The 24,525-nt window shown below is 43.1% G+C and overlaps 2 protein-coding genes across 3 annotated transcripts in view; both read left to right on the forward strand.

Annotated features, from left to right (window-relative positions):
• Positions 1-12,715, forward strand: part of PDE8A (phosphodiesterase 8A) — a 111,258-nt gene extending 98,543 nt beyond the window's left edge. For both annotated transcript variants that reach the window (XM_063142552.1, XM_063142553.1), the window contains 7 exons: positions 744-879; positions 2,018-2,216; positions 2,683-2,900; positions 5,424-5,556; positions 10,016-10,183; positions 10,657-10,786; positions 11,693-12,715. In XM_063142552.1, the coding sequence (XP_062998622.1) occupies positions 744-879; positions 2,018-2,216; positions 2,683-2,900; positions 5,424-5,556; positions 10,016-10,183; positions 10,657-10,786; positions 11,693-11,799 (1,091 nt within the window). In that variant the 3' untranslated portion in view covers positions 11,800-12,715. The remainder of the gene's footprint in view (positions 1-743; positions 880-2,017; positions 2,217-2,682; positions 2,901-5,423; positions 5,557-10,015; positions 10,184-10,656; positions 10,787-11,692) is intronic.
• GATM (glycine amidinotransferase) overlaps positions 1-24,525 on the forward strand; it is a 250,974-nt gene that overhangs the window by 160,990 nt on the left and 65,459 nt on the right. The window lies entirely within an intron of this gene.

Raw genomic sequence — 24,525 nt, forward strand, 5'->3', positions numbered from 1 at the left:
GAGGGCAGAGGAAAGTAAACAAGTGCACGTACCAGTTTTTGAAGTTACATAATCCCAAAAGAACTATTTGATCTGAACCAGCAAGCCTCCCAGCCTTCCATTACTTATAAGCTGGGGATGTGATGAACCTCTTTCCAAATTCAATTTTGGAGAACCTCTCGGGAGCCACGTTTCAGGGGTGGGCGTGGCCAAAGGCAGAGAGGGAGGGCCAAGATACCCAAAACGCTAGCATCTTTTAGCTCAAAGCTCTTACTGCTAGTAACTAAGTCTTAGAAGAAGCTTTTGGAATGGGCCAAAAAACATCCAAAAGCCAGGAAACTACCAGCTGCTCTGCTGTCAGAGTTGTCTTCATCTGGGGAACCCCAGAGGGGCAGTTTGGGCCCACGGGTTGGGGGTTCTACACCCCTATTATGAGCACACAGCTCAACAGCTAATTGTGTCACAGCTGATGGATGGGTCCAGAGTGTGCTTGTATTCAGCTCGGCCATGCCAGGGCAGCTGATTGTCTAAGCTGAGTGTCCTTTCCAGCAAGGAGGGGGAAACAGTTGGCTCTTTTGGGCAGGAAGGGTCAATACAAGCCCCTTGCAGCCGCTCCGTCACCGGCCAATTGATGAGGACCAGGCTGCATTAACATTTTCCCTGGGAGGCAGCGGGGCTGACCTCCCAGTGTCCCCTAGCCCCTGGTTGATGGCAGAAGCCAGAGTTTGCATATAACTGCTCTCTCCATGTCTTTCATCTCATAGAAACTCACCAGGTTCCAGGCAGTTTAATATCACCCATCTCCCTTAATGACATCCCACCAAGGATCGCAGAAGCAATGGAAAATGAAGAATACTGGGACTTTAGCACCTTTGACTTGGAAGCAGCCACACATAAAAGGTTTGCTAGCAACCCCCCCCCCCGCCAACGCCCCCCCCCCAACAACAACAACACACCAAATGACATTTTGCTAAAAGCTACCATGTTTTCTTTTATTCCACCTTTTCTCCCAAAAGTTATTTTTCCTCTCTGCTCCTCTGTGAGGTAAATTGGATTGGGAGAGGGCAACGGGCCAAAAGCCAGCCCTTCTAGCTCTGTGGCCATTTTGTGATCCAGTCCTAAATGTTAGAAAGAGTCATTCGAGGCTGCGTTGCTGACTGCAAATAAGTAATCTGGAACAAATGAAAAGGTTATCTTTGGAGTGTCTCTAGAAACCTGGCTGCTGACATGATTGGCCAGTGGTCCAAAATCTCATGGTTGAGGCAGAAACTCCCTATGCCCTCATCACCAAGGTGGTGGTAAAAATATGATAATAAACTCAATAATTGACACTGTGCCGCCTCTTAAATTCTTCCACCTGAGGCAGGCAATCTCACTCTGCCCAATGGTAGAGCGAGACTTGGCCCAGGGCTATCTGATGGGATTCCATAGGATAGATTTTGTCTTCAAGCTGCCTTCAACACCTATCCTAAGCTTTTATTTATCAGCGTTTTTCCTGTTGTGATCCAATGAAACTTTACCTCAGGTTTTTTTTTACATAGACTGTGTGTAAGTCTAAACAGCTCAGGACCAGGTTATTTGAAGGACTGCCTTCAATTGTGTGATCCTATCCATACGCTAAGATCTGCTTCTGGAGTCTTCTCAAGAGCCTAACATTAAGTTGGTTAAGTCGGCATGCACATGAGGCAGGGACCTTTTAGTTCCCAAACTGTGGAACTCCTTTCCAATTGACACTTAGGTGGGCCATGAGGCCCTTCACTGTTGCTTTCGACTGTGACCAGAAGTTGTTTGTGTCAGAGCAGCTTTTTTAAAGTATTCGGTATATTTATTTGATGAGCCCACTATATCTTACTCCTTTTTGTAGCTTGCCTTTTGAGGGTGTAGCTCTAAAAAGCAGCTTTAAAGTTCAAGAAAGAAAGAAAGAAAGAAAGAAAGAAAGAAAAAAAGAAAAGCCGGTGTCATTTGCAAGTTGTTGTAGTTTTGCTTCCAGTGTAATTGCTTTGTGGGGGGAAATGAATTGCTTTCTATTTCTCTCTAGGCCTTTAGTTTATCTTGGTCTCAAAATGTTTGCCCGCTTTCGGATCTGCGAGTTCCTTAATTGCTCAGAGTCGACGCTGCGGTCGTGGTTGCAAGTCATCGAGGCCAATTATCATTCATCCAATTCCTATCATAACTCGACCCACGCTGCTGATGTGCTGCACGCTACGGCCTACTTCCTTTCTAAAGAAAGAGTAAAAGTAAGTTGAGTTTAGCACAAGAGAGAAGGAAGAAAGGAAACCTAGGGAGGCAGCTACCCTATTGCAAGTCAGACTATGAGCTTCTCTAAACGAGCGATTGTTGTCAACGAGACGTCATCAATGCTATTCCCTGGAAATTGCGCATTTTAAAAAACACACAGATAATGTATTATCCAGATATTGCGGGCGCTCTCTGCCACTAGATGGCACTGTCTCATTAAAACTCAATGGGGCCTTTCCGAGAAGGGAACAAATTACATGGTTGCACGTGAACTCTCCAGTGTCTCAGGCAGAGAAAGAACTTTCCTATCACCTGGTACCTGAACCTTCTAACTCAGGAGTGGGCAACTCATGACCCGTGGACCACGTGCAGCCTCCACTGCTTCTCTGCTGCCGAGACAAAATGGCACTCTGCCTTGGCTACAGAATATTAAACACCCATTTCTTCTTTTTCTTCTTTTCTCAGCAAACTCTGGATCCCATTGATGAAGTTGCTGCACTGATAGCTGCCACAGTTCATGATGTGGATCACCCAGGTCGAACAAATTCCTTCCTGTGCAATGCAGGAAGTGAGCTTGCCATTTTGTACAACGACATTGCGGTGTTGGAGAGTCATCACGCTGCTCTGGCCTTCCAAATCACCACCCGGGATGATAAATGCAATATTTTTAAAAATATGGAGCGGTAGGTTTTTAAAATAGTGGTATCTGCCATGGTAAAGCTATGGTCTCTACATATCTTAAATGACCATTTATTTATTTTTAAAAAATGCTTGGAATTAGTGGCATCAGAGGGATATTTGCAATCTGTGGAAGTCATGCTCTAAGACCCGATTTAAAAGGATAGAAAAAAAACCTACCATATTTCTTCGATTCTAAGACACCATCGATTCTAAGATGCACCCCATTTTTAGAGATGTTTATTTGGGGAAAAAAGGGCATCTTAGAATCGAAGAAATACTTCCCTCATCACCCAGCCAACCTCCTCCCCCCCCTCCGCGCTTTCTTTTAATGGTTGTGTCCTTTTCTTTTTTCCCTCTGTGAAAGAAGAAACCGCCATTTGCGCGGGGAGAAGGGGGGGCATTGAAACAAAGAGTAAACAATATTTTCGGGCGGGGAGAGAGAGGAGAAGATGCGATTAAGGAGCGGGAGGGACGACACGCGAGTAAGTCCCATGGAAATCGATGGGACTTACGAATAAATTTGACTAACAAAAAACCAGGCGCTTACCCTCCCAGCTCCTCCTCGCTCGCATGGCTCAAGGATGCTGCAGGAGCTTCCTCTTTTCCTCTTAACACATTGCTTCGATTCTAAGACGCCATCGATTCTAAGACGCACTCCATTTTTAGAGCTGTTTATTTAGGGAAAAAAGTGTGTCTTAGAATCGAAGAAATACGGTAGCTACTATGGACCTTCATAGACCGTACCATTCCATAAGGGCTATACCAGTTCCTATTTTAGAGGGATACTTTTGTAAATCTGTAAGATTTACAGATAATGTATTTGGTATTTTGATGATGATGATGATGGTGATGTAAATCACTTCAGGACTCCTTTTGGTTGTGTGAAGCAAAACATAAATGAAATTAACTAACTATAATGCAGGAGGGGATCTCGTCTTTGAACTTCCTCCATGTGGGTGGAAAAGCATTGGCTTACTTATAGAAAGCTAGTGCATCTGGGGAAAAAGTTAGTCTCCCCAATGTGCTAACTTTCCACATGCAGGTAAATGTTGCCTTGAGGGATCATTCACACACACACCCAACCTGTATTTTGAAACAGTATCATCTTGAGAGGTCTCCTTCGTAGACCCTTAGCATAGAGGGAGCTTCTGTAATACCAGAAAAGCGGGATGGGAACAGTGAATGACAACAAATATGATCTGGCAGCAGAGATCTAGCGGGACCCCGTGGTTTATAAATGAATGCTAGGCCCAACGTCTAAATAGTATACATAGGAGCGGAATCTTGCATAGCAGGAGTGAGCAGAGAGATGATCTCCAAAAGTTTTGGAGTCCGACTCCCAGCATTCCTGACTATTACCCATGCTGGCAGGGACTTCTGGGAATTGAAGTCTCAAATATCTGGAGATCGACCTTCTGTCCACCCCTGTTCTATAGTGATCCCAGTTTGCCAGCACTCTCCCTCTGGATTCTGTTCCCCCCTCCCTCCAGCATTAATAAATAAGCTGCAAACCTAAGCAGGAGATTAATCAACTAAAATTGTCACTAATTAATCAGAAGGGGCCAATTTTAAGAGCTCAGGGCAAATTTTAATTGGGGATCCAGAGGGCTGTTTGTTGTTTTGAGTCTATTTTGATTCTGTTCAGCTGTTTTAATAGGGAAGACAGACTTACCTTCTAGCAAACAGTTGCAACATTTGTTTATCAAATTCTCATACTTCTGTCAATATCTCCTACAACAACAACAAAAAGGAATCTACCTGGAGGTTTGGGTAATATGCACATCCATTTAAGCTCAAATCAATTCCTTTTCCCCCCCCGAAAAGTGGGGTTTTTTTTTTAATGAATTAAGAATCCTTTAAATGGTTGACAGCAATAGCAAAAAGAAAACCCCACTCCAAAACACCCCAATGCTTTCTTTTCTTTTTAATTTCCCCACAATGTTTTCTCTCCAGAAAGTCTGCTGAACCAAATGGCTCTCAGTTATAGCTTCCTCCCACATACCTGTTTCCCTCGAATTATCCCCTACAGTGCTAAGCTGTTGTTGATGCGGCAGCGCTCCTAAGATCCTTTGCATACCGGGAAAAGGGTTTAAGGGAGGAAATGTAAAAAAAATCATTTAAAAATCAACAGATGACCCAATCCGATTCGAATTTGGTCTGCTTAAAGCTCTCATTAATATCTATTACTGTGCCAATTTTGATGTCTTTATCTTTAAAACTTACGCAGATGTAAGCATTTGTTTAATTGGTAGTTTAAACCTATCAAATCCTCCTGCGCCCCCAGTGGCCGCTCGGAGAACAACAAAAGATTCGCTCTTAAAGGGGTATCAAAATAGGACGGGTCTTTTGGCTTTGTAGCACAATTAAAGCAGGATGCTTGGGAGCGCTTCACAGTCAAAGCAGATTATAAACTGGAAAACTTCGGAGTCCTCTGCACACAATTCGCAGTGGTTGCACAGTATAACGCTGGTGTGATGAAGCTCATAGTCATCCCTTGCGTTTCCCTCTTTCCCTTCTTTACACAGGAACGAATACCGAACCCTTCGGCAAGCCATTATCGACATGGTCCTGGCTACAGAAATGACCAAGCATTTTGAGCACGTCAACAAGTTTGTCAACAGCATCAACAAGCCACTGGCTGCACTGGAAGAGAATGGGGTAAGGTGCCCTTCGAAGAAGCAGAGGGGAAATGAAAGCTGGCTGGGTGGGGGACTGTTATTTACCTATTTGGGAAGTTATCACCTTTCCTATTTCAGGCTGGGGTCTCTTGATCAGGAGCAGAATAAAATACTGCTGTTTCTGAAAATCTCTTCTACATTTTTTCTCAGCCGTTTGATAGAACTCCGGTTGGTGGTCCAGCTACGCCCCTATCTGGACAGGGATAACCTAGCTTCAGTTGTCCATACTCTGGACAACTCCAAATTAGATTACTGCAATGCCCTTTGCATGGGGCAGCCTTTGAAGACGGTTCAGAAGCTGCAGCTTGGCCAAAATGCAGCGGTCAGATTGATAGCTGGAACAGGGAGGTTTGAGCATATAACAACCATTCTGGCCCACTTGCATTGGCTGCCTATACGTTTCCGAGCCCAATTCAAGGTGCTGGTTTTAACCTATAAAGCCCTACATGGCTTGGGACTGCAATACCTGATGGAACGCCTCTCCCGACATGAACCTCCCCGTACACTGCGTTCAACATCTAAGGTCCTCCTCCGTGTCCCTACTCCGAGGGAAGCTCGGAGGATGGCAACAAGGGAGAGGGCCTTCTCGGTGGTGGCCCCCCGACTATGGAATGATCTCCCTAATGCGGCTCACCTGGCGCCAACATTGTTATCTTTTCAGTGCCAGGTCAAGACTTTTTCTCCCAGGCATTTTAACATTTTAACAGCATTTTAACGGCATTTAACATTAAGTTTGTTTTTAATGGACCCCAGAATTGTTGTCTTTAAATGGGTACTGTTGTTTTTATGTTTCTGATGGTTTTTTAAATTTTGTATACTTTTTAATGTTTACCATTTTTAACTGTTGTAAACAGCCCAGATTGCTTTGGCTATGGGGCGGTATATAAATGTAATAAATAATAAAATAAAATAAATAGAAAAGGAACAGCTTTTGAAACAGCATTCAAAGGAAAATTTCAGAGAAATTCTCATGGTGGGGGGACTAGGGGTTCTTACTTTGTTTACGAGATGGCCAAGGAGTGGATGCCAGTGTCCTGTCTTTCATTGTACAACCTTTTCTCTGGCATCCTGCAGCCACCTTGGCTTCCCGCACTTCAATTAAAGCCCAAGGGAAGACATCATGAGATAACTCCTTCCCCAGAGGGCTTTTTCAGATCAAAATGTGTGGGCAGTCAGGGCGTCTGCAGAGATGTGTAAGAGGAAGACAAAATACACACCACACCCTCAGTCACCTCACAACGACAAGGTCAGCTCAAGAAAAAAACCAAAAAAAAACCCTTAGGAAACCAGAAGGAAACTGTGCTACAACTACGGTTAACGGTGAGCTCCACTTCGAGAAAGTGCTGGAGAATTTCTCCTCCCCTTGGAGAAATTTGGCGAAATCGTGTTCACGATTTCCCTGCTAACGAATAGGGTGGATAATTTGAAGAGGCCATTCGCACACAAATATAGAACAAAATCTTTGGGAAAACTCCTGCCCATAGGTCTTATTTCTTTTTAATTATTTAGTACATTTCTAATCTTCGCAATAACCAGTGTTCTGTGGGTGGATTACAACTAGTTAAAAAACTAACATGCAATTTTGAAACCATTAAAAAATATAAAATGTGATACACGTGTTTGAAAGAATAAAATGCAATATAATAAATAGCAAACAGTACAGTACAGTAATTGACAAAACAGCCAGAAAAGCCTAACATGAGGTCTCTAAAAACCTTGAACTTGGCTTTCCTCCTATCCCAGCACAAGAGCTGGTGAGATGTAATGGTTAGAACATTGTACTTTCAGCAAGACAAACGTTCAAATCCTCTCTTGGCTATGAAAGTTGCTGTGTGATCTTGAAACACTGGCTGTTTCTTAGCCCAAACTATCTCACAGGGCTGTTGTGAGAATAAAACCAGGGATGGGGGTGTCCGTGCACAGCAGCCTAGGTTCCTTAAAGGAAGGGCAAGTAGAAATATGCAAGTAAATAATAAATATGATCTGTTAGGAGGTACTTCTTCGGCTAGGATCAGGGAGCCCCTATTCTGCTCGTGGAGAATCATGCGCACCAGGTGAAATAAACCTTCCTACCACACACCACTGTTTGGTTGGGGAAATGTTTCTCACACACTTGGAGTTGGGAAAATGCCTCCATTGATGTCAACGAAGACCCCCACACACACACTTTTCAATCGCTGGGGGTAGGGATTAGGTGGAAATCAAATGTTCAGGAGGTGCGCAGTGGTCCCAATCCAAATCAGAGCCATGCAAACTTACTGTAGAGTTTTAAAAAAGTGGATAAGGTTGCAATCCTATGTACGTTTACACAGAAACAAATGCCCTATAACTCCCAGCATTCCCCAGTCAGCATGTAGGATTCCCCCCCGCCCCCATCTAAACATGCATAAGGTTGCACCCCAAGCCCCAGCTTACATGCTACACAGTTAACAAAATGTGGAGTTTGACCCTGTGGCTGCAGGACATTGGCTCTTTTCTTGGAACTGTGTTGCCTTTTCACCCACATCTCCGTTCATCTTCCCGCAAGCAGCTGGGTTTAAAAAATTTGGGTTTTGTGAGAACAGAGGTTTGGCATCTCCCCACCAGTAACTTGCCCAGTTTACAATTGGCTTCTGTTGCAGTTTGACAATTCAGCCCCTTGCGGAAGACACTTTCTCTCCTTGTAATCAAACAGAAATGTGCGCTGCTGAAGGAGAAGCACAAAATGCTGAAAACTGAGCTTCCAGCTACGCTGCCTGTCGCTTAATATGTTGTATACTTTTGCAGGAAGAAGCTGGACGCTTCCTCTGAGTTCGTAGCCCTCTGTACAAGTTCCGTGCAGGAGGCGGCTGGTTTTTGCGTTCTTTACAAAGGGCCTCTTTGAGTTTTCCTTGAAATCTTTCCATTTATTGAGTGAGAAATTGGACTGGGCCCAAGTATTTTGAAGGCAGCAAAACAAGAGCTGGAGCACCAATTCCTTTGGTCAACCCAGCAGTTGACTGGGGATGAACAATCAGAATCCCATGGAGGCACCATTTGAACACACGATCAAATGGTGATGCTGAGCATAAGGCGGGACTTTGGACTCCAGACTGAATGTTTGGGTTCTACTGTACAGGATCAAATCTTTTATAAATGGCTTAATTAATCAAGAACAGCTGCCTTCCCTACTTATTAGCGCCATTTGAAATCACACTTCCTCCACGTTTGCATGCATGGGAAAGAGTAGAGAACAATCCATTCATTTTTAACCATTCCAATTTATGGGTTTAAAAAATATGAGGTCAAAGTAGCACTGGAGGGTAACTAGCTGCTTTCAACAACCTTGAGTGTGTGTTTTTGTGCGTGTATGTCTTTGGGTGTGTCTGAGTATGTTATTTATATATTCCAAAGAGGTAGACTAATTTATTTATTTATTTATTTGTTACATTTATATACCGCCCCATAGCCGAAGCTCTCTGGGCGGTTTACAAAAGTTAAAAACAGTAAACATTAAAAATATACAAAATTTAAAAACATAAAAACAACAGTATAGAAACAACAGTAAGAACATAAGAAGAGCCATGCTGGATCAGACTGATATTTTTTCTGTCTAAAAATGCATAGGATTGTTTCCTTAAAGTCATCTTCTAAGTGATAGCCCTTGTGGCATGTGGGGAGAGTTATCGTGGAGAGCCAGTGTGTGGCTAGAGTGTTGGACTGGGAATTGGGAGATCTGGGTTCTAGTCCCCACTCGGCCATGGAATAGCTTAGCCAGGTCTAAATATCACTTAGCGGCAGCCTGCCGTGATGCTCCTGTGGGGCTTTTGGCTTCAATGGGCAGCGGCAGGATGGCATGGCAGCCTTCTGCTCTGCCCCTGCAATGTGGCAAGACGGATACTGCAACATCTCTGCCACTGATCAGGAAAGTGGGGTGGCAGAGCATGGTAAGAACATCAGAAGAGCCCTGCTGGATCAGACCGAGGGTCCGGAAACCCTCGGCCATGGAAACCCACTGGGTGACTTTGGGCCAGTCACAGACTCTCAGCCCAACCTACCTCACAGGGTTGTTGTTGTGAGGACAGAAATGGATTATGTACGCGGCCTTGGGTTCCTTGGAGGAAAAAAGTCGGGATATAAATGCAATCCATCCATCAATGTGCCCCCTCTCACTCTTTTCCAGGCTAAACACACCCCGTGCCTTCAGCCTTTCTTCATAAGGCTTGTTTTCCGTATCCTTGAGCATCTTCATTGCCCTCCTTCTAGCCATATTCCAATTTGTCTATGTCCTTCATAAAGTACAGTGCCCTGAACTGGACACAATACTCCACATGAGGTCTGCCTAGTGCAGCAGCCCATTCAAGCCTTTATGAATCCGCTAATGTTTAAGGTGCACCAAGGTCCTTCGTGTTCGTGTGATATCGTTGAAGTTCCTGCAGGCATGACGATGATGATGTAAACTTTTGATGTCCTTTAATCAGGGAGCAAACGGAGATGGCGATTCGATAAAAAATGTCCTCACGTCTCCTGAGAATCGCATCCTGATCAAACGGATGCTAATTAAGTGTGCCGACGTTTCCAACCCGTGTCGCCCTCTAGAGCAGTGCATTGAGTGGGCGGGTCGCATTTCTGAGGAATACTTTGCACAGGTAGGTGAATATAAAACACCAGCTTCAGTCACAAATGAGAGTATGCTACAATACCACTTATTTGTGACTGAAGCTGGTGTTATACCAAAGCCTTTCACAGTTTTAAATCTGTTTAAATGTGTTTGTGTGTGTTTGGTGTTTAACATTTTTTTAAAGTTACACAATTTAAGATTTTAGAAGTTTAAATTTTTAAAGATCTGTAAACATTTATAAACTGGATGCGCTACTTGCTTGTTTCATGTTTGGAGCGCACCAATTGTCAATTCTCGATGGATTTTTGTAAAAATCTCCTGTTCTGCCTGCATTTTAAAGATTGATTGCTTTAATGATGTGTTGTTTCCACTGCTTTTTTGTATCTTGCTTCAGGTGCCAATTCTTGAGCTGAGAGCACAGCTTGCAAATGTTTAAATGAGCAGGCTAGCGTGCATTGACAATAACAGACTAAAATAATTGCGAAATTATTTTCCTTGCAGACAGACGAGGAGAAAAGACAAGGCCTGCCTGTTGTGATGCCTGTTTTCGACAGGAATACTTGTAGTATCCCCAAATCTCAAATATCATTCATTGATTATTTCATCACTGACATGTTTGATGCTTGGGATGGTAAGCAATCTCTTATCTTCTTACAGCAGCTCAAAAAAATTTCAGGGGATCCCCAGGATAGTGCTGGCCAGTAATGTAGGTTTTCCAGAAATGTTTGAATTGGAACGTTCCCCGCCCCCCGCCCCCAATGCAAAGTAGGTTGATTTGATAAGGTCATCAGCCTCAGACAATTTCCAGTTATAATGTGTAGATCTTTTATTGGAATATTTGTAAAAAAATGGAAGACAGTAGCATGTATTTCCCTTACATAGTTTAAATTTAAGGAAAGAAACAAAGGTACTGAATGGAGGAGCATTATGGGGAAATGATGGCCGCCCATTGGGCATGCTGTCAGTCATCTTGTCTAAACAAAAAATCTTCATATTTGTTTGCCTTTCCTCACAGAAAAGGTGCTTTGGATTATTTTTGATAGTGTTATAACTTAAGCCTTAGTTGCTTATTTTGTATATAAGTTGTGTTCCCCAGTTGCTGGGGAACATGGGTGCAAGGGTGCTGTTGTACCATGTCCTGCTCGTAGATCCATGGTCTACAGTTGGTTGGCCACAGTGTGAACAGAACACTGGACTAGATAAACCCTTGGTCTGACCCAGCATGGCTCTTCTGATGTTCTTAATTGTAATAAATAGAAGAGATGATTCATTTTCAGACACATGGAAGTGCTATTGCCCGTTCCAATAGGTTAATATTTTCTGTGGCACTTGCATCTCTAAAAAACATTGTCTTGAGGGGATTGATTTGGGGGTGGGGGTGGGGTATCTCCTCAGCTCTCTCAGGTGGCATCAGCAAAAAATCTCCTGCTCCTCTCTCCAAGGCATGTGACCAGCCCCCAGCAGTCTCAGCCATTGGCTGCATTCGCCATCCGCCCATTTCTTGGGAATGTAAAACCAACTTGCTTCCTTTCTTCAGCATTTGCGGACCTGCCGAATCTGATGCAGCACCTGGACAACAACTTCAAGTACTGGAAGGGGTTGGACGAGAGGAAGCTACGGACACTCCGACTGCCGCCCGAATAGTGGCCAGGCCTCTCTGTGTCTGCATCGTCCATCTGGAAGTGGAATCCTTCCGACTTGCAATATAGGTCGTGCATTTTCAGATTTGTTTGGGTCTCTTCAGTATTACAGTTAGGCCTTCCTGTACACATCCTTGGGGAGCCTGGATGTTCAAGACAACCTTGAATGTCGGTGGTGAACTCTCGGCTTCTCGCCATCTAGGGGACTCAGCGTTGAATAAACCCTTCACGTTGAATTACACTGGATTGCTGCAATGCCTGTACTGAAGAGGGATTAAGGGTGGACATTTTGGCTTCGTTTTGTCCTGGTTTTGACATTAATTTCATGCCAAAAACATGGAGCTTGGAGACACCCTCTTAAAAGAGAAGACGTTGGTATATTCTTCTTCAGATCTGCAAATGGAGGCGAAAATCCCCGACGGCGGTGATGACTCATAACACTCACGAGGATGCTTTTTAACGAGCACTTAAAACAACAACAACACAGTTACATTGAACAATCACATATTTGACATGCAAACCCTTTATGAAGGAGTGGGTTTTCTTTTTTGGACTTCTGAAAAATGGACACAGCTCTATTTTTTCACATCACAAGAAGGTGCAATCATTCACTTCTGAGCACTACTGAGAGCGAGTTCTCTTTAAAAGAAATTTAGTAGCAAATGGAAGCAAGCAAACAAACCCAACCTGCAAATTTTGAAGCTGATCGTTAGGCATCTCTGATTAAAATATGTTTTATTTATTTTGTTAGGTGTTCAATATTTTCTATGAATTTATAAAGACTTTCAAAGCCAAAGCCAACTTTAGATGCATTACAGATTTACATGATTCATACTCGGTATGCATTTTATTTTCATAATGCAAAAATGCCATACGATGAGGACACATTTTTATTGCACTGTAAGGATAGATGTGTATGTTGGAATATTGTTCAATTTTATGTTAATTAAAATAAGTTTTTATCAAAGGCTTTGTGGGTGCGCCATAAAGGGAAATGAAATTGACATATTGCACTGGAATCAGAGTTGGATAATGATCCTAAGTGTCTTGGCTTGCATCGGTGCCAAGGTTTGGTACCAAACTTTGCATGGTTGCCGAATGCATGGCAGGATGGGAGATCTGGCAGGTGGAGCAAAGGCTAGCCAGTGCAACCCCATAACCATCTCACTTATGGTTTTTTTTTCCAAAGCCCCCTTACACGGATTGATTTTTCCACCCACCCAACCTTCTGATTATTTTCTGTGAGGATCACATGCGGTAAGACTCTCACCAAAATGATAAACACAACAAATAAAGGAGACTCAATGATATGCAAGTAGGACCTATATTGTACTAATGTACTGTAAAGAGGTGAAAACGTCTCCTTACATACATAGAAATCCCATATAACAATAGATCGTCCAAAATATGGGGGCAGGATCCAATAAGTGCATTGCTCATGCAGCCAACACTCCTGGGATACTACCGAGGAGTTGCAGTCCAACAACATCTGACAGATCACACATTTTCCATCTTTGATTTAATGTTTATAGCAATTGTTTATAGAAAGTCTTTTTTATCGTGCTTAGAAACCATAGTCCCTATTGAGCCCGTCAAACACAATCAAACTTCCTTATCCTCTCTTCTTCTACGAACTCCCATTCCAAGCAAGCCAAAATATCAATTTCTTTAGAACTTTCACCCGTTATAAAATAACTTATGCCAACCTGCCTCCCCCCATGGCTATTGGCCATGCTGGCTGGGATTGATGGGAGTTGTAGGTTGGGGAAGGCTGTCATGGGGCATCTTAGGTGAAGAATAAATTAGTTCGTTTGATAAAACTTATAAAAGAATGAGACCCACTATTTCAAATGTGAAAAGTGTGCATATTGTACACAATCTTTACAGTTAAAGCAATCCTAAAGATGGTAAGCTAACTGTCAGTCAACAAATGTAATTTATGTTGATTTTCTGCCCTTGTTCATATGCATATAATAATAATAATACATTTATTTCTTACCCGCCTCTCCATTTTGATCGAGGCAGGGAACAATAATAAAAGATAAAATACATAATACGCAATTAAAACGTAATATACATTGTTAAAAACATCCTAAAAACATCCTAAAAAAATCCTAGAAACATTTTAAAAACATCTTAAAAACATCTTAAAATTCCCTTGATAGGCCTGCCAGAAGAGATAATAATAATAATAATAATAATAATAATAATAATAATAATAATAATAATAATAATTTATTTATTACCCACCTCTCCAATTGGCTCGAGGCGGAGAACAACAGCAATAATAAAATACTGATTAAAAACATAGTATACACTGTTAAAAACATCCTAAAAGAATCCTAAAATTCTACTGGGTAGGCCTGCCGGAAGAGATCAGTCTTTATAGCTTTCTTGAATGCTAGTAGACTGTTAAGTTGATGAGTCTCCTCCGGCAGGCCATTCCGCAGTCTGGGAGCAGCAGCAGAGAAGGTCCTCTGGGTAACAGTTGCAGTTCAAAGCGGTGCTTTAAAAATGAATTAGTGGTGGTGGGAATAAGGTGAGCACTAAAGCACTTGAGCCTCTGATATCTCCTGATTTGTGGGGGTAATAATAACATGTTCGACGGTTTACAGCAGTGCTGAGGAACGTTTGGCATTTCAGATGTTGTTCAATTCCCATCATCTCTGGCTAACATAACCAGTGCGGAAGGATGATGGAAGTTGCAGTCCCATTTGCAGGGCCACGCACACACACCCCATCCATGATTTCAAGTTTATAGCTGTTGAACAAGTTCACATATCAATTTAAGAAGGACAAGACCCTCACCTTTCATTTGCCCCAATGGGAAACATGTTGGATTTTCACACTGCCAACAGTTAGCCCTAGTGGATTGAATGAGAAATTTGATTTATCGGCATATTTATAATGTCAGTGTCATAATGTCTGTTTCCACTTGAATTTTTTGATGGGCATTACATTGTTCCTTTAAAAAGAAAAAAAGTGTGATATAAGGTATTGTCCCTTTAAGGGAACAGCTGAAGCTTGTTACAGGTGGTGTAAATTAAGAGAATTTCTGACTGGGTTTATTCTTTCCTTGGGCTTGTGGAGTGAAGACAGGCCTGTTTTCAACAGAAAGACAAACAGAAGCAAAAGCACAGCCTCTAACAAGTAAGTGGGAAAAAATTCTACCACACCTTATTTTAATGTTACATTGTATGATGTCAAGCAATGAATATGTGTGTTGTGTTCATAAGTATAACATCTTAGAAAGTAATTGCCTACAAACAGTGCAGGTTTGAAGGATTGTACTGATTAAATAACTGTTCTGAGTGGACTAGTGCTAACTAATAGTTCAGGCTAGAATCTGGTGAAGGACTTTTCCTGAGGGATTAGAATCCATGATTTTCATTAACTTGATAAAGACTCCGGCTTGAAATGGACTTTCTGTCATAGTTGGTGATTTCTAGTATCATTTATTGCTTGGGATTTGTACGTATGTAAGAGTCTAAAAGAATCAGCTTTCAGGTTTAAATTAGCTGCAGTTTGTCCTTGTGTCTGATGGCAACAAGGTGTTGTTAGTTTGAACCCTTGTTGAGATATTGGACTACAACTTCTAGCATCCCTGGCTGGGGCTGCTGGGAGTTGGAATCCAGCAATGTCTAGAGGACCACAAGTTCACCTTTGGTTTAAATTCTGGTTTACTGGGGCAAGTGAAAATCAAACCATAGTTTCTGATCTTGACTTGTTCCAACAAGGTGTTGTTGAAATTAACCACCATTCCTCGTTCAGAGGTAAACTGTGGTTAGTCTAAACCAGGAAGAGGATGCTTCTGACCAGAGAGGAGAGCTGGAAGTTTATTTTATTTATTTATTTATTTATTTATTACATTTCTATACCGCCCAATAGCCGGAGCTCTCTGGGCGGTTCACAAAAGTTGGCATGTTTGCTCAGTGTTAAACTATGGCTTAGCATTATATCTGATCTAGTCTGGTATAAAGCAACTTTATATGACAACATTCTCCATCAAAGGTTTAGCATTCTTTGTTTCTGTGGGTTTTTAAAGAAAACTTCCACAAGAATGTGGAACGTAATTTATTTCTCCCCTCCTTATCATGATACAATGAACTATGTTGCCTCTGGCTTTGATACAGTATTTCTTACATAGCTATGTGTGTTCTATCCTGAAGAGGGTACAGCCTTAAATATGTAATGATTGACAGCATTTTATAGCCTATGAGAGCACTGTTGGAAATTTTCCTGCACGCGCATACTATTCTATGATTCTATGAGCCTTAATTGAAGTGAATGGAAGTGACCCATCTGTTGCCTCGTGTGACACCCCTTATTATCAAGCGGTGATTGTGTGTGTGTGTTCATAAATATAACATCTTAGGAAGTAATTGCCTACAAACAGTGCAGGATTATTATTATTATTATTATTATTATTATTATTTATTTATTTATATAGCACCATCAATGTACATGGTGCTGTACAGAGTAAAACAATAAATAGCAAGACCCTGACGCATAGGCTTACATTCTAATAGAATCATAATAAAGCAATAAGGAGGGGAAGAGAATGCACCAAACAGGCAGTATAAAAGTCAGAGCAAAATCAAGTTTTAAAAGCTTTAGGAAAAAGAAAAGTTTTTAGCTGAGCTTTAAAAGTTGCGATTGAACTTGTAGATCTCAAATGTTCTGGAAGAGTGTTCCAGGCGTAAGGGGCAGCCGAAAAAAATGGACGAAGCCGAGCGAGGGAAGTAGAGACCCTTGGGCAGGCAAGAAACATGGCATCAGAGGAGCGAAGAGCACGAGCGGGGCAATAGTGTGAGATGAGAGAGGAGAGATACCGATTAAATAACTGTTCTGAATGGACTAGTGTTAACTAATATGTGCTAACTCCGATTGGAGTCCACCAGGGGAAGAGCCTTCAGCATGGTGGCGCCCCTCCTGTGGAACTCCCTGCCTCTAGAGGTCAGGCAGGCACCAACCTTGTACTCCTTTCGGCGCCTCCTGAAAACATCTTTATTCCAAGAAGCCTTTCTTTAACATGCAGCCTTGGATTACTGTTATTGCTTCTTTTAAATTTTGTTTTAACTGTTTTATTCTGTTTTTATTTTCATTTTACCTTGTACACCGCTCCAAAATTTTTCAATGGGGAGTGGGTATATAAATATTCTTAATAATAATAATAATTCAGGCTGGAATCTGGTCAAGGACTTTTCCTGAGAGATTGGAATCCCTGATTTTTATTAACTTGATAAAGGCTCCGAGTTGAAATGGCGCTTTATAGTATCGATGATTTCTTGGGATTTGCACGTATGTAAGAGTGTAAAATAATCTGCTTTCAGGTTTAAACTAGCTTCAGTTTTTATGAAACGTAATTGAAGTGAATGGAAGTGACCCATCTGTTGCTTACTGCAACACCCCTTTTTTCAGTGAGTTTTGCACAGGGAGAATGGTCCTGGTAGGTTCTGCTTTAATTTGCACACACATAGCCACCCCACCGAACCACCCACCCCGCCTGATGTGATGGAGATGAAAACAAAAAATAGCACTGGGGGAGGAGGGGGGAAAAGCAACAGAACTCCGAGATGTTTGTAAAAGTTAAATTACTTTGCAATTTGAACACAATATTCTAGCAGATGGCAGATTAGTTTTTTTAATATATATTTTAAGAAGTGTCAACCCTTTTAGCCTTTTCATTTTAAACACTTTTTTTTTCAAATTCTCGCAATGTTCCATAAGTCCTCTGAAATTAAACCCTTTGTTTTAAAAATAAACTGTGGAAGCGCTCCTGTGTCTTTTTACTCATATGTCAGTGTCCCCTAACCTCTGACCCAACTGGACTTTTTATTAATGTTTATTTCTTCTTAATCCTCATTCCATGGGCAAAAAATACACAGGAAATGCTGCTGATTACGTCAGGCACCCGTTGTGCTCTGGTGTGTTGTGAGAAACCCAAAAACTTCCCATCTTGCCGGAAGTTCACGTATATTAATAACCTTAAAATATACATGTTTTCACAGGAGAAGGGAGATCACTCTGAAGCGTATGCGGACCCACAATGTGGCGTCTTTCTACCCATAAACTTTCCCCTCCTGTTGCTGCCATCTTTTAGTTTTGGAGAGGTTATGTCTCCAAGAAGAGGCTTAGCCACGTTGAGGCCACGTCCAGACCACCCGGAGTCCCAATCTGGCTCTGTGATGCCCTCCAGATGTTTTGGACTGCAACCCCCATAATCCCTGACCACCAGCCATGCTGTCTGGGGCTTATGGGACTTGTCTACTAGATGTTTTGAACTACATCAGGTTGCTTATCCCTGAGCAGGGCCAGCATTGAGGGTTGGCATGACCAGGCAACCTGTCAAGGGTTCCATTGGCTGCCTATACGTTTCTGAGCCCAATTCAAGGTGCTGGTTTTAACCTATAAAGCCCTACATGGCTTGGAACCACAATACCTGACGGAATGCCTCTCTCAACATGAACCTACCTGTACACTGTGCTCAACATCTAAGATCCTCCTCCGAGTGCCTACTCCGAAGGAAGCTCGGAGGATGGCAACAAGGGAGAGGGCCTTTTCAGTGGTGGCCCCCCCAGTTATGGAATGATCTCCCCGATGAGGCTCGCCTGGCACCAACATTGTTATCTTTTCGGCACCAGGTCAAGACCTTTCTCTTCTTCCAGGCATTTAACAGCATTTAACAACATATGCTAAGTTTGTTTGTTTGTTGACGGACCCCAGAACTGTTGTTGTTTAAAACGGATACTGTTTTATACTGTTTTTATATTTTTTGATGGTTTAAAATTTTGTATACTTTTTTTTTAATGTCCACTGTTTTTAACTTTTGTAAACCGCCCAGAGAGCTACAGCTATGGGGCGGTATATAAATTTAATAAATAAATGAATTTAATAAATAAATATCCTAGCAGGAATCCACTGATGAGCTCTCTGGAGCTGCTCCTCCTTGTCACCATGGCAACCTTGTTCGCCTGCCTCTTGCTCTGGCCCAGACAATGGTGGCAATGAGAAGGAAGAGCAGGAGATGCCCCTGCCAACTTGCTCACTTCCTGTCAAGCAAGGAAATGGAGGAGGAGCCACAGTAGCTGGTAACAATGGTGGTGAGAAAGTAGACTCATTGTGGGAGGTGGCCCATTGAGGGTGTGTCCCCAGGGGCCCTCAGAAACCTAGAACCAGCACTGCGTGGCTTGTTCAGACAACATGCTACGCTACGGTTAGGCTGCTAACCCTTTTGCAGCAGTTAGTGACCGTGGTTATGTAGCCACCATGGCTAGGAATGGTTCACATGACATGCTAAGAGCTTTACCACACCAGCGTTATACTGTGCAATCACTGCGAATTGCGTGCAAAGGGCTCCAAAGTTTTCCAGCTTATTATCTGCTTTTATTGTGAAGTACTCCCATGCATCCTGCTTTAATTGTGCTTCTTAACCAAAAGAAGTGCAATATTTTGCTACTAGTTTTCGAGCGTATCATTTGTTGTTTTCCAAGCGGCCACTGGGACGCAGGAGCAGGATTTGAAGAAAAATTAAACAAATGCTTACATCTGCGTAAGCGTTAAAGTTAAAGAGATCAAAATTGGCACAGTAATAGATATTAAGGAGAGCTTTAAGCATACCAAATTTGAATCAGATTGGGTCATCCGTTGATTTTTTATGATTTTTTTACATTTCCCCCCTTAAACCCATTTCCTGGTATGCAAAGGATCTAGCCGCCTGGTAGCAGCAACAACAGTGACAGCTTAGCGCTGTAGGGGATAATTCGAGGGAAACAGGTACGTGGGATGAAGCTCTTAGTCATGGTTCACACAATATGCTAAGCCATCATGTTTAGCTCACAATGTTTAAACACTGTGGCTTAGCGTGTCATCTGAACACAGTCAAAATGTTTGTATTCCACCATTCTGCCACTGTAATCAAGGCGACTACACCTTTTAGAATCATAGAATAGCAGAGTTGGAAGGGGCCTACAAGGCCATCGAGTCCAACCCCCTGCTCAATGCAGGAATCCACCCTAAAGCATCCCTGACAGATGGTTGTCCAGCTGCCTTTTGAATGCCTCTAGTGTGGGAGAGCCCACAACCTGCCTAGGTAACTGATTCCACCGTCGCACTGCTCTAACAGTCAGGAAGTTTTTCCTGATGTCCAGCTGGAATCTGGCTTCCTTTAACTTGAGCCCGTTATTCCGTGTCCTGCACTCTGGGAGGATCGAGAAGAGATCCTGGCCCTCCTCTGTGTGACAACCTTTTAAGTATTTGAAGAGTGGTATCATGTCTCCCCTCAATCTTCTCTTCTCCAGGCTACACATGCCCAGTTCTTTCAGTCTCTCTTCATAGGGCTTTGTTTCTAGACCCCTGATCATCCTGGTTGCCCTCTTCTGAACATGCTCCAGCTTGTCTGCGTCCTTCTTGAATTGTGGAGCCCAGAACTGGACGCAATACTCTAGATGAGGCCTAACCAGGGCCGAATAGAGAGGAACAAGTACCTCACGTGATTTGGAAGCTATACTTCTATTAATGCAGCCCAAAATAGCATTTGCCTTTCTTGCAGCCATATCGCACTGTTGGCTCGTATTCAGCTTGTGATCTACAACAATTCCAAGATCTTTCTCGTTTGTAGTATTGCTGAGCCAAGTGTCCCCCATCTTGTAACTGTGCATTTGGTTTCTATTCCCTAAATGTAGAACTTGGCATTCATCCCTATTAAATTTCATTTTGTCATGACTATCCAAGGCCGTGATGGCTTGGCACCTTTGCTGCTGGAGAAAAAACAGCCTGTTGTTCAGACAAGGTTTATCTCATTTTTCATTAATTTTTCTTAAGTACTTACATTTTAAAATGAGCAGGGGGACAATTCAAGCCAGGAAATGTCAACTGATTAATAATCTATTAAATTTGCATTTAGGGAAAAGCAATATTTCTGAAGGAAGAAGCGTAGAGTTGTTGTTTCTGTAGCAAGGATCATCGTGGGATATTTCTATGTGGGAGGGGCGGAAAAGGAGCATGCCTCTCTTAAAATGGTGCTTGCCGCCTGCAAATTTTAGAAGACTGTGTGCGTGCGCAAATGCACACTACACGTGGGGATACTTCTTAGTTGATTTAAAATATTTTTAACCAAGCAATCTGTTCGATTAATCAAATGTAGCTGCCGTAAAACTGTTTATTTTTAATTGCCTGATTATCCAACTTTTAAAAATCTTAACTCATTCATTGGTCAAACAACACTCCTGTGTTCTGTCAACCCAAGGTCATGTGAAAATATGCTTCTCTGGAAATGGACCAGCCTCTGATCCTAAATCTCTGATTGTCTTTGAACGCATCAGGAAAATATATTTTGAAACCATTGAGGCTGGCTCCAAAATCTTAGGGCATCTTTTAATCTGGAAGAGGTGGCATGCATAACTTTGATCCTGACCCTCTTGGCACACATAGTGTGCAGGGCCCTTTGCCAGTTAAAACAGCAGCACTGTTGGGGCACTGAGCCTTTTGCTGCTTACAACAGTCGGTCTGTTGGGATGCCGAGCCTTTTGCCAGTTAAAACAGCGAGGCACTGTGGGGGTGCTGAGCCCTTTGAACAGTGTTGTTAAGGCAGTAAACCCTCTGCCAGTTAAAACTGGTGCTGTTGGGGCACTGAGCCCTTTGCTGGTTAAAACAGTGACACTGCACTGTTGGGATGCTGAGCCTTTTGCCATTTATAACAGTAGCACTGTTGCAGTGCTGAGCCCTTTGCCGGTTAAAACAGTGTTACAGTTTGGGTGGCAAGCAAGTGCTGCTGTTTGGGTGGTGAGCCCTTTGCCAGTTAAAAGAGTGGTGCTACTGGGATGGTGTGCCCTTTGCTAGTTAAAACGGTGGTGCTGTTTGGGCTGTGAGCCCTTTGCTAGTTAAAAGAGTGGTGCTACTGGAATGGTGTGCCCTTTGCTAGTTAACAGTGCTGCTGTTTGGGCGGTGAGCCCTTGGCCAGTTAAAAGAGTGGTGCTACTGCGATGGTGTGCCCTTTGCTAGTTAAAACAGTGGTGCTGTTTGGGTGGTGAGCCCTTGGCCAGTTAAAAGAGTGGTGCTACTGGGATGGTGTGCCCTTTGCTAGTTAAAACAGTGGTGCTGTTTGGGTGATGAGCCCTTGGCCAGTTAAAAGAGTGGTGCTACTGGGATGGTGTGCCCTTTGCTAGTTAAAACGGTGGTGCTGTTTGGGCGGTGAGCCCTTGGCCAGTTAAAAGAGTGGTGCTACTGGGATGGTGTGCCCTTTGCTAGTTAAAACAGTGGTGCTGTTTGGGCGGTGAGCCCTTGGCCAGTTAAAAGAGTGGTGCTACTGGGATGGTGGGCCTTTTGCTGGCATTAGAACCCCAGCAAATACATGAGCTCCCCATCAATGTGAGTTTCCCCGGGAGACAGCAAGGTGGCTATAAAACTTTCAAAAGATTTGTTTTCCTGGTAATGTGACGTCATTTTCCTGAGCAAATTAAGCAAATTTGCTGTCAGATCCTCTGATTAGAACATTTCTGTGACATATGAGCTCATTTGGGTGTCACAATGAAAAGAATCTGTCATTGCTACATTAGTAACATTGTATCTTAATGCTCCTACATACACACACACACACATACACACACCACACATACACATCCAAAAGCATTGAATGGGAAGGAAGTGGCATGCAAGAGAACAAGAACAAAGAGCTGGGCGGGGCTGGCGGCTAATTCTTTAATATCAAAGGATCATTATTTTCTGTGTAAGCATCCCTAAGGGGGTGCATTGTAAGGATTGCTAATGAGAAGGAAACGAATTCATTTGAGCAATATAGATATGTGATACATCTAAATGTGGGAAAGGAAGGATCGATCTAATGAATTTCCTGAAATTTTCACTGAGTCATGACTACAGTAACACCGTGTGCTGACAGGCCCATGCCTCAAATGTGATTTACCGCCATCCTAATGTGCAGTCATCTTGATATCACTTGGAAGAATTCATCAAGGTTATCTGGTCTGCCTCTCTCCAGAGTTACAACCTAACGAAAGTGTTACATGCACTTAAGTCTATTGAAATCAAGGGCATAAGCAAGTTTGAATGCACGATGGGCGCAATCTGATGCATGTTGAGACAGTGTGGTGGAACGTTCTCCATGCACAGTGTGCGCTTTGATGGCTGTCTCCCTGCTTCATAGGGTTGTTGTGTTCCCTCCTCCCTGAGTGACAGCCAGTGAGGCAGAGCCAAGCTGGATGGGTGAATGAACAATGTGATGAGGTCAGGAGTTGGGTAATGTTTTACTACTTTGAAACAGGGGGATGGTACCATCATCCACCACCCACTCCCAATTTCCTCCGACACTTTCACCGGGAACTTAAGAAAATGCCTCATACAAAGTAAGAGCATTGTCTGCTTTGTCCCTTTCCTGGGATCTCCTGGAATTTGCTCTTCCAATTCGTCCTCTGATAACACAGTACATAGTTAAATTATGTAATTCACTACCGCAAAATGTAGTGATGGCCACCAATTTGGATGGCTTTAAAAGGGAGTTGGATAAATTCCTGGAGGAGAAGGCTATCAATGGCTACTAGCCCTGATGGTTATGTGCTACCTCCAGTATCCGAGGAAGTAAGCTTGTGTGCCCCAGTTGCTGGGGAACATGGCTGGGAGGGTGCTGTTGCACCATGTCCTGCTTTGTTGATCCCTGGCCAACAGCTGGTTGGGCTACTGTGTGAACAGAGTACTGGACTAGATGGACCCTCGGTCTGATCCAGCATGGCACTTCTTACATTCTTATGAGGACTCTGGGGGAGGCAGGACAGTTCAGCACTATGGATACCTCCTTTAGAGTTCAGACTGAACCCCAGAATGGATTCACTGCTCCACCAAACTCAGAGCCACCAGCCTCCACTGCCTGCCCCTGCAATCCCAGCTTCAGAGACGGCTGCTTTCTACAGATTCAGCCTATTGATCCATCAGTCTCCCCCAACCTGATGCCCTGCCAATGTGTTGGATTACAACTCCCATAACTCCCAGCCAGCATAGCTGAGTTAGCTCAGTAGAGTAGAGACTGACTGGCAGCAGCGGCTCTCCGGGATTTCAGGCAGGAGTTTTCCCAGCCCTACCTGGAGATGCCGTGGATTGAATTTCTGCATGCAAAACAGGAGGTAGAGAAGCTTCTACTGGGTGACACAGGGTGAAATACTATAGGTAGAGCTATGAAAACTAGGGATGAGCAGAAGATAGACTTCCAGATATTTTGGACTTCAATTCCCAGAGCTCCCTGCCAGCATGGCCAAGAGTGCTGGGAGTTGAGATCCAAAACATCTGGAGATCTACTTCACACCATGGGACAGCTCCTTTGCGGTTCTGGCTGAAACCCAGAGTGGATTCTCCACCCCACTGACATTGGAGCCACCAGCCTCAACTGTGTGTGTGCGTGTGTGTGTATGTATGTATGTATAACAAGCACAGTGAGTGCAAGGCCTTTCTTGTGCTTGCAAAATGTAGTTAAAACCCCTTTTTTGGTTTGTTTTCCAAAGGGATTCTCCATTGGCGGAATTCTGTTGAACAAAAAAAGGTTTGGAAAGGAAGGGGGGATTATTATTGAATAATCCCAACTGATTCATCATCTTGGGTGGGTGGAAGAAAGGATGAGGGCAGGCAAAGAGGCCCAAGCAAAACAGTTTAGTACAAAATATGCTTTGAACCACATCAGAGAGCACAAGCCTAGGCTAATTAAACATCTCTGACATACTAATACGGC

The sequence above is a fragment of the Elgaria multicarinata genome, chromosome 16 (genome assembly GCF_023053635.1).
Source record: "Elgaria multicarinata webbii isolate HBS135686 ecotype San Diego chromosome 16, rElgMul1.1.pri, whole genome shotgun sequence".
Taxonomy (NCBI): domain Eukaryota; kingdom Metazoa; phylum Chordata; class Lepidosauria; order Squamata; family Anguidae; genus Elgaria; species Elgaria multicarinata.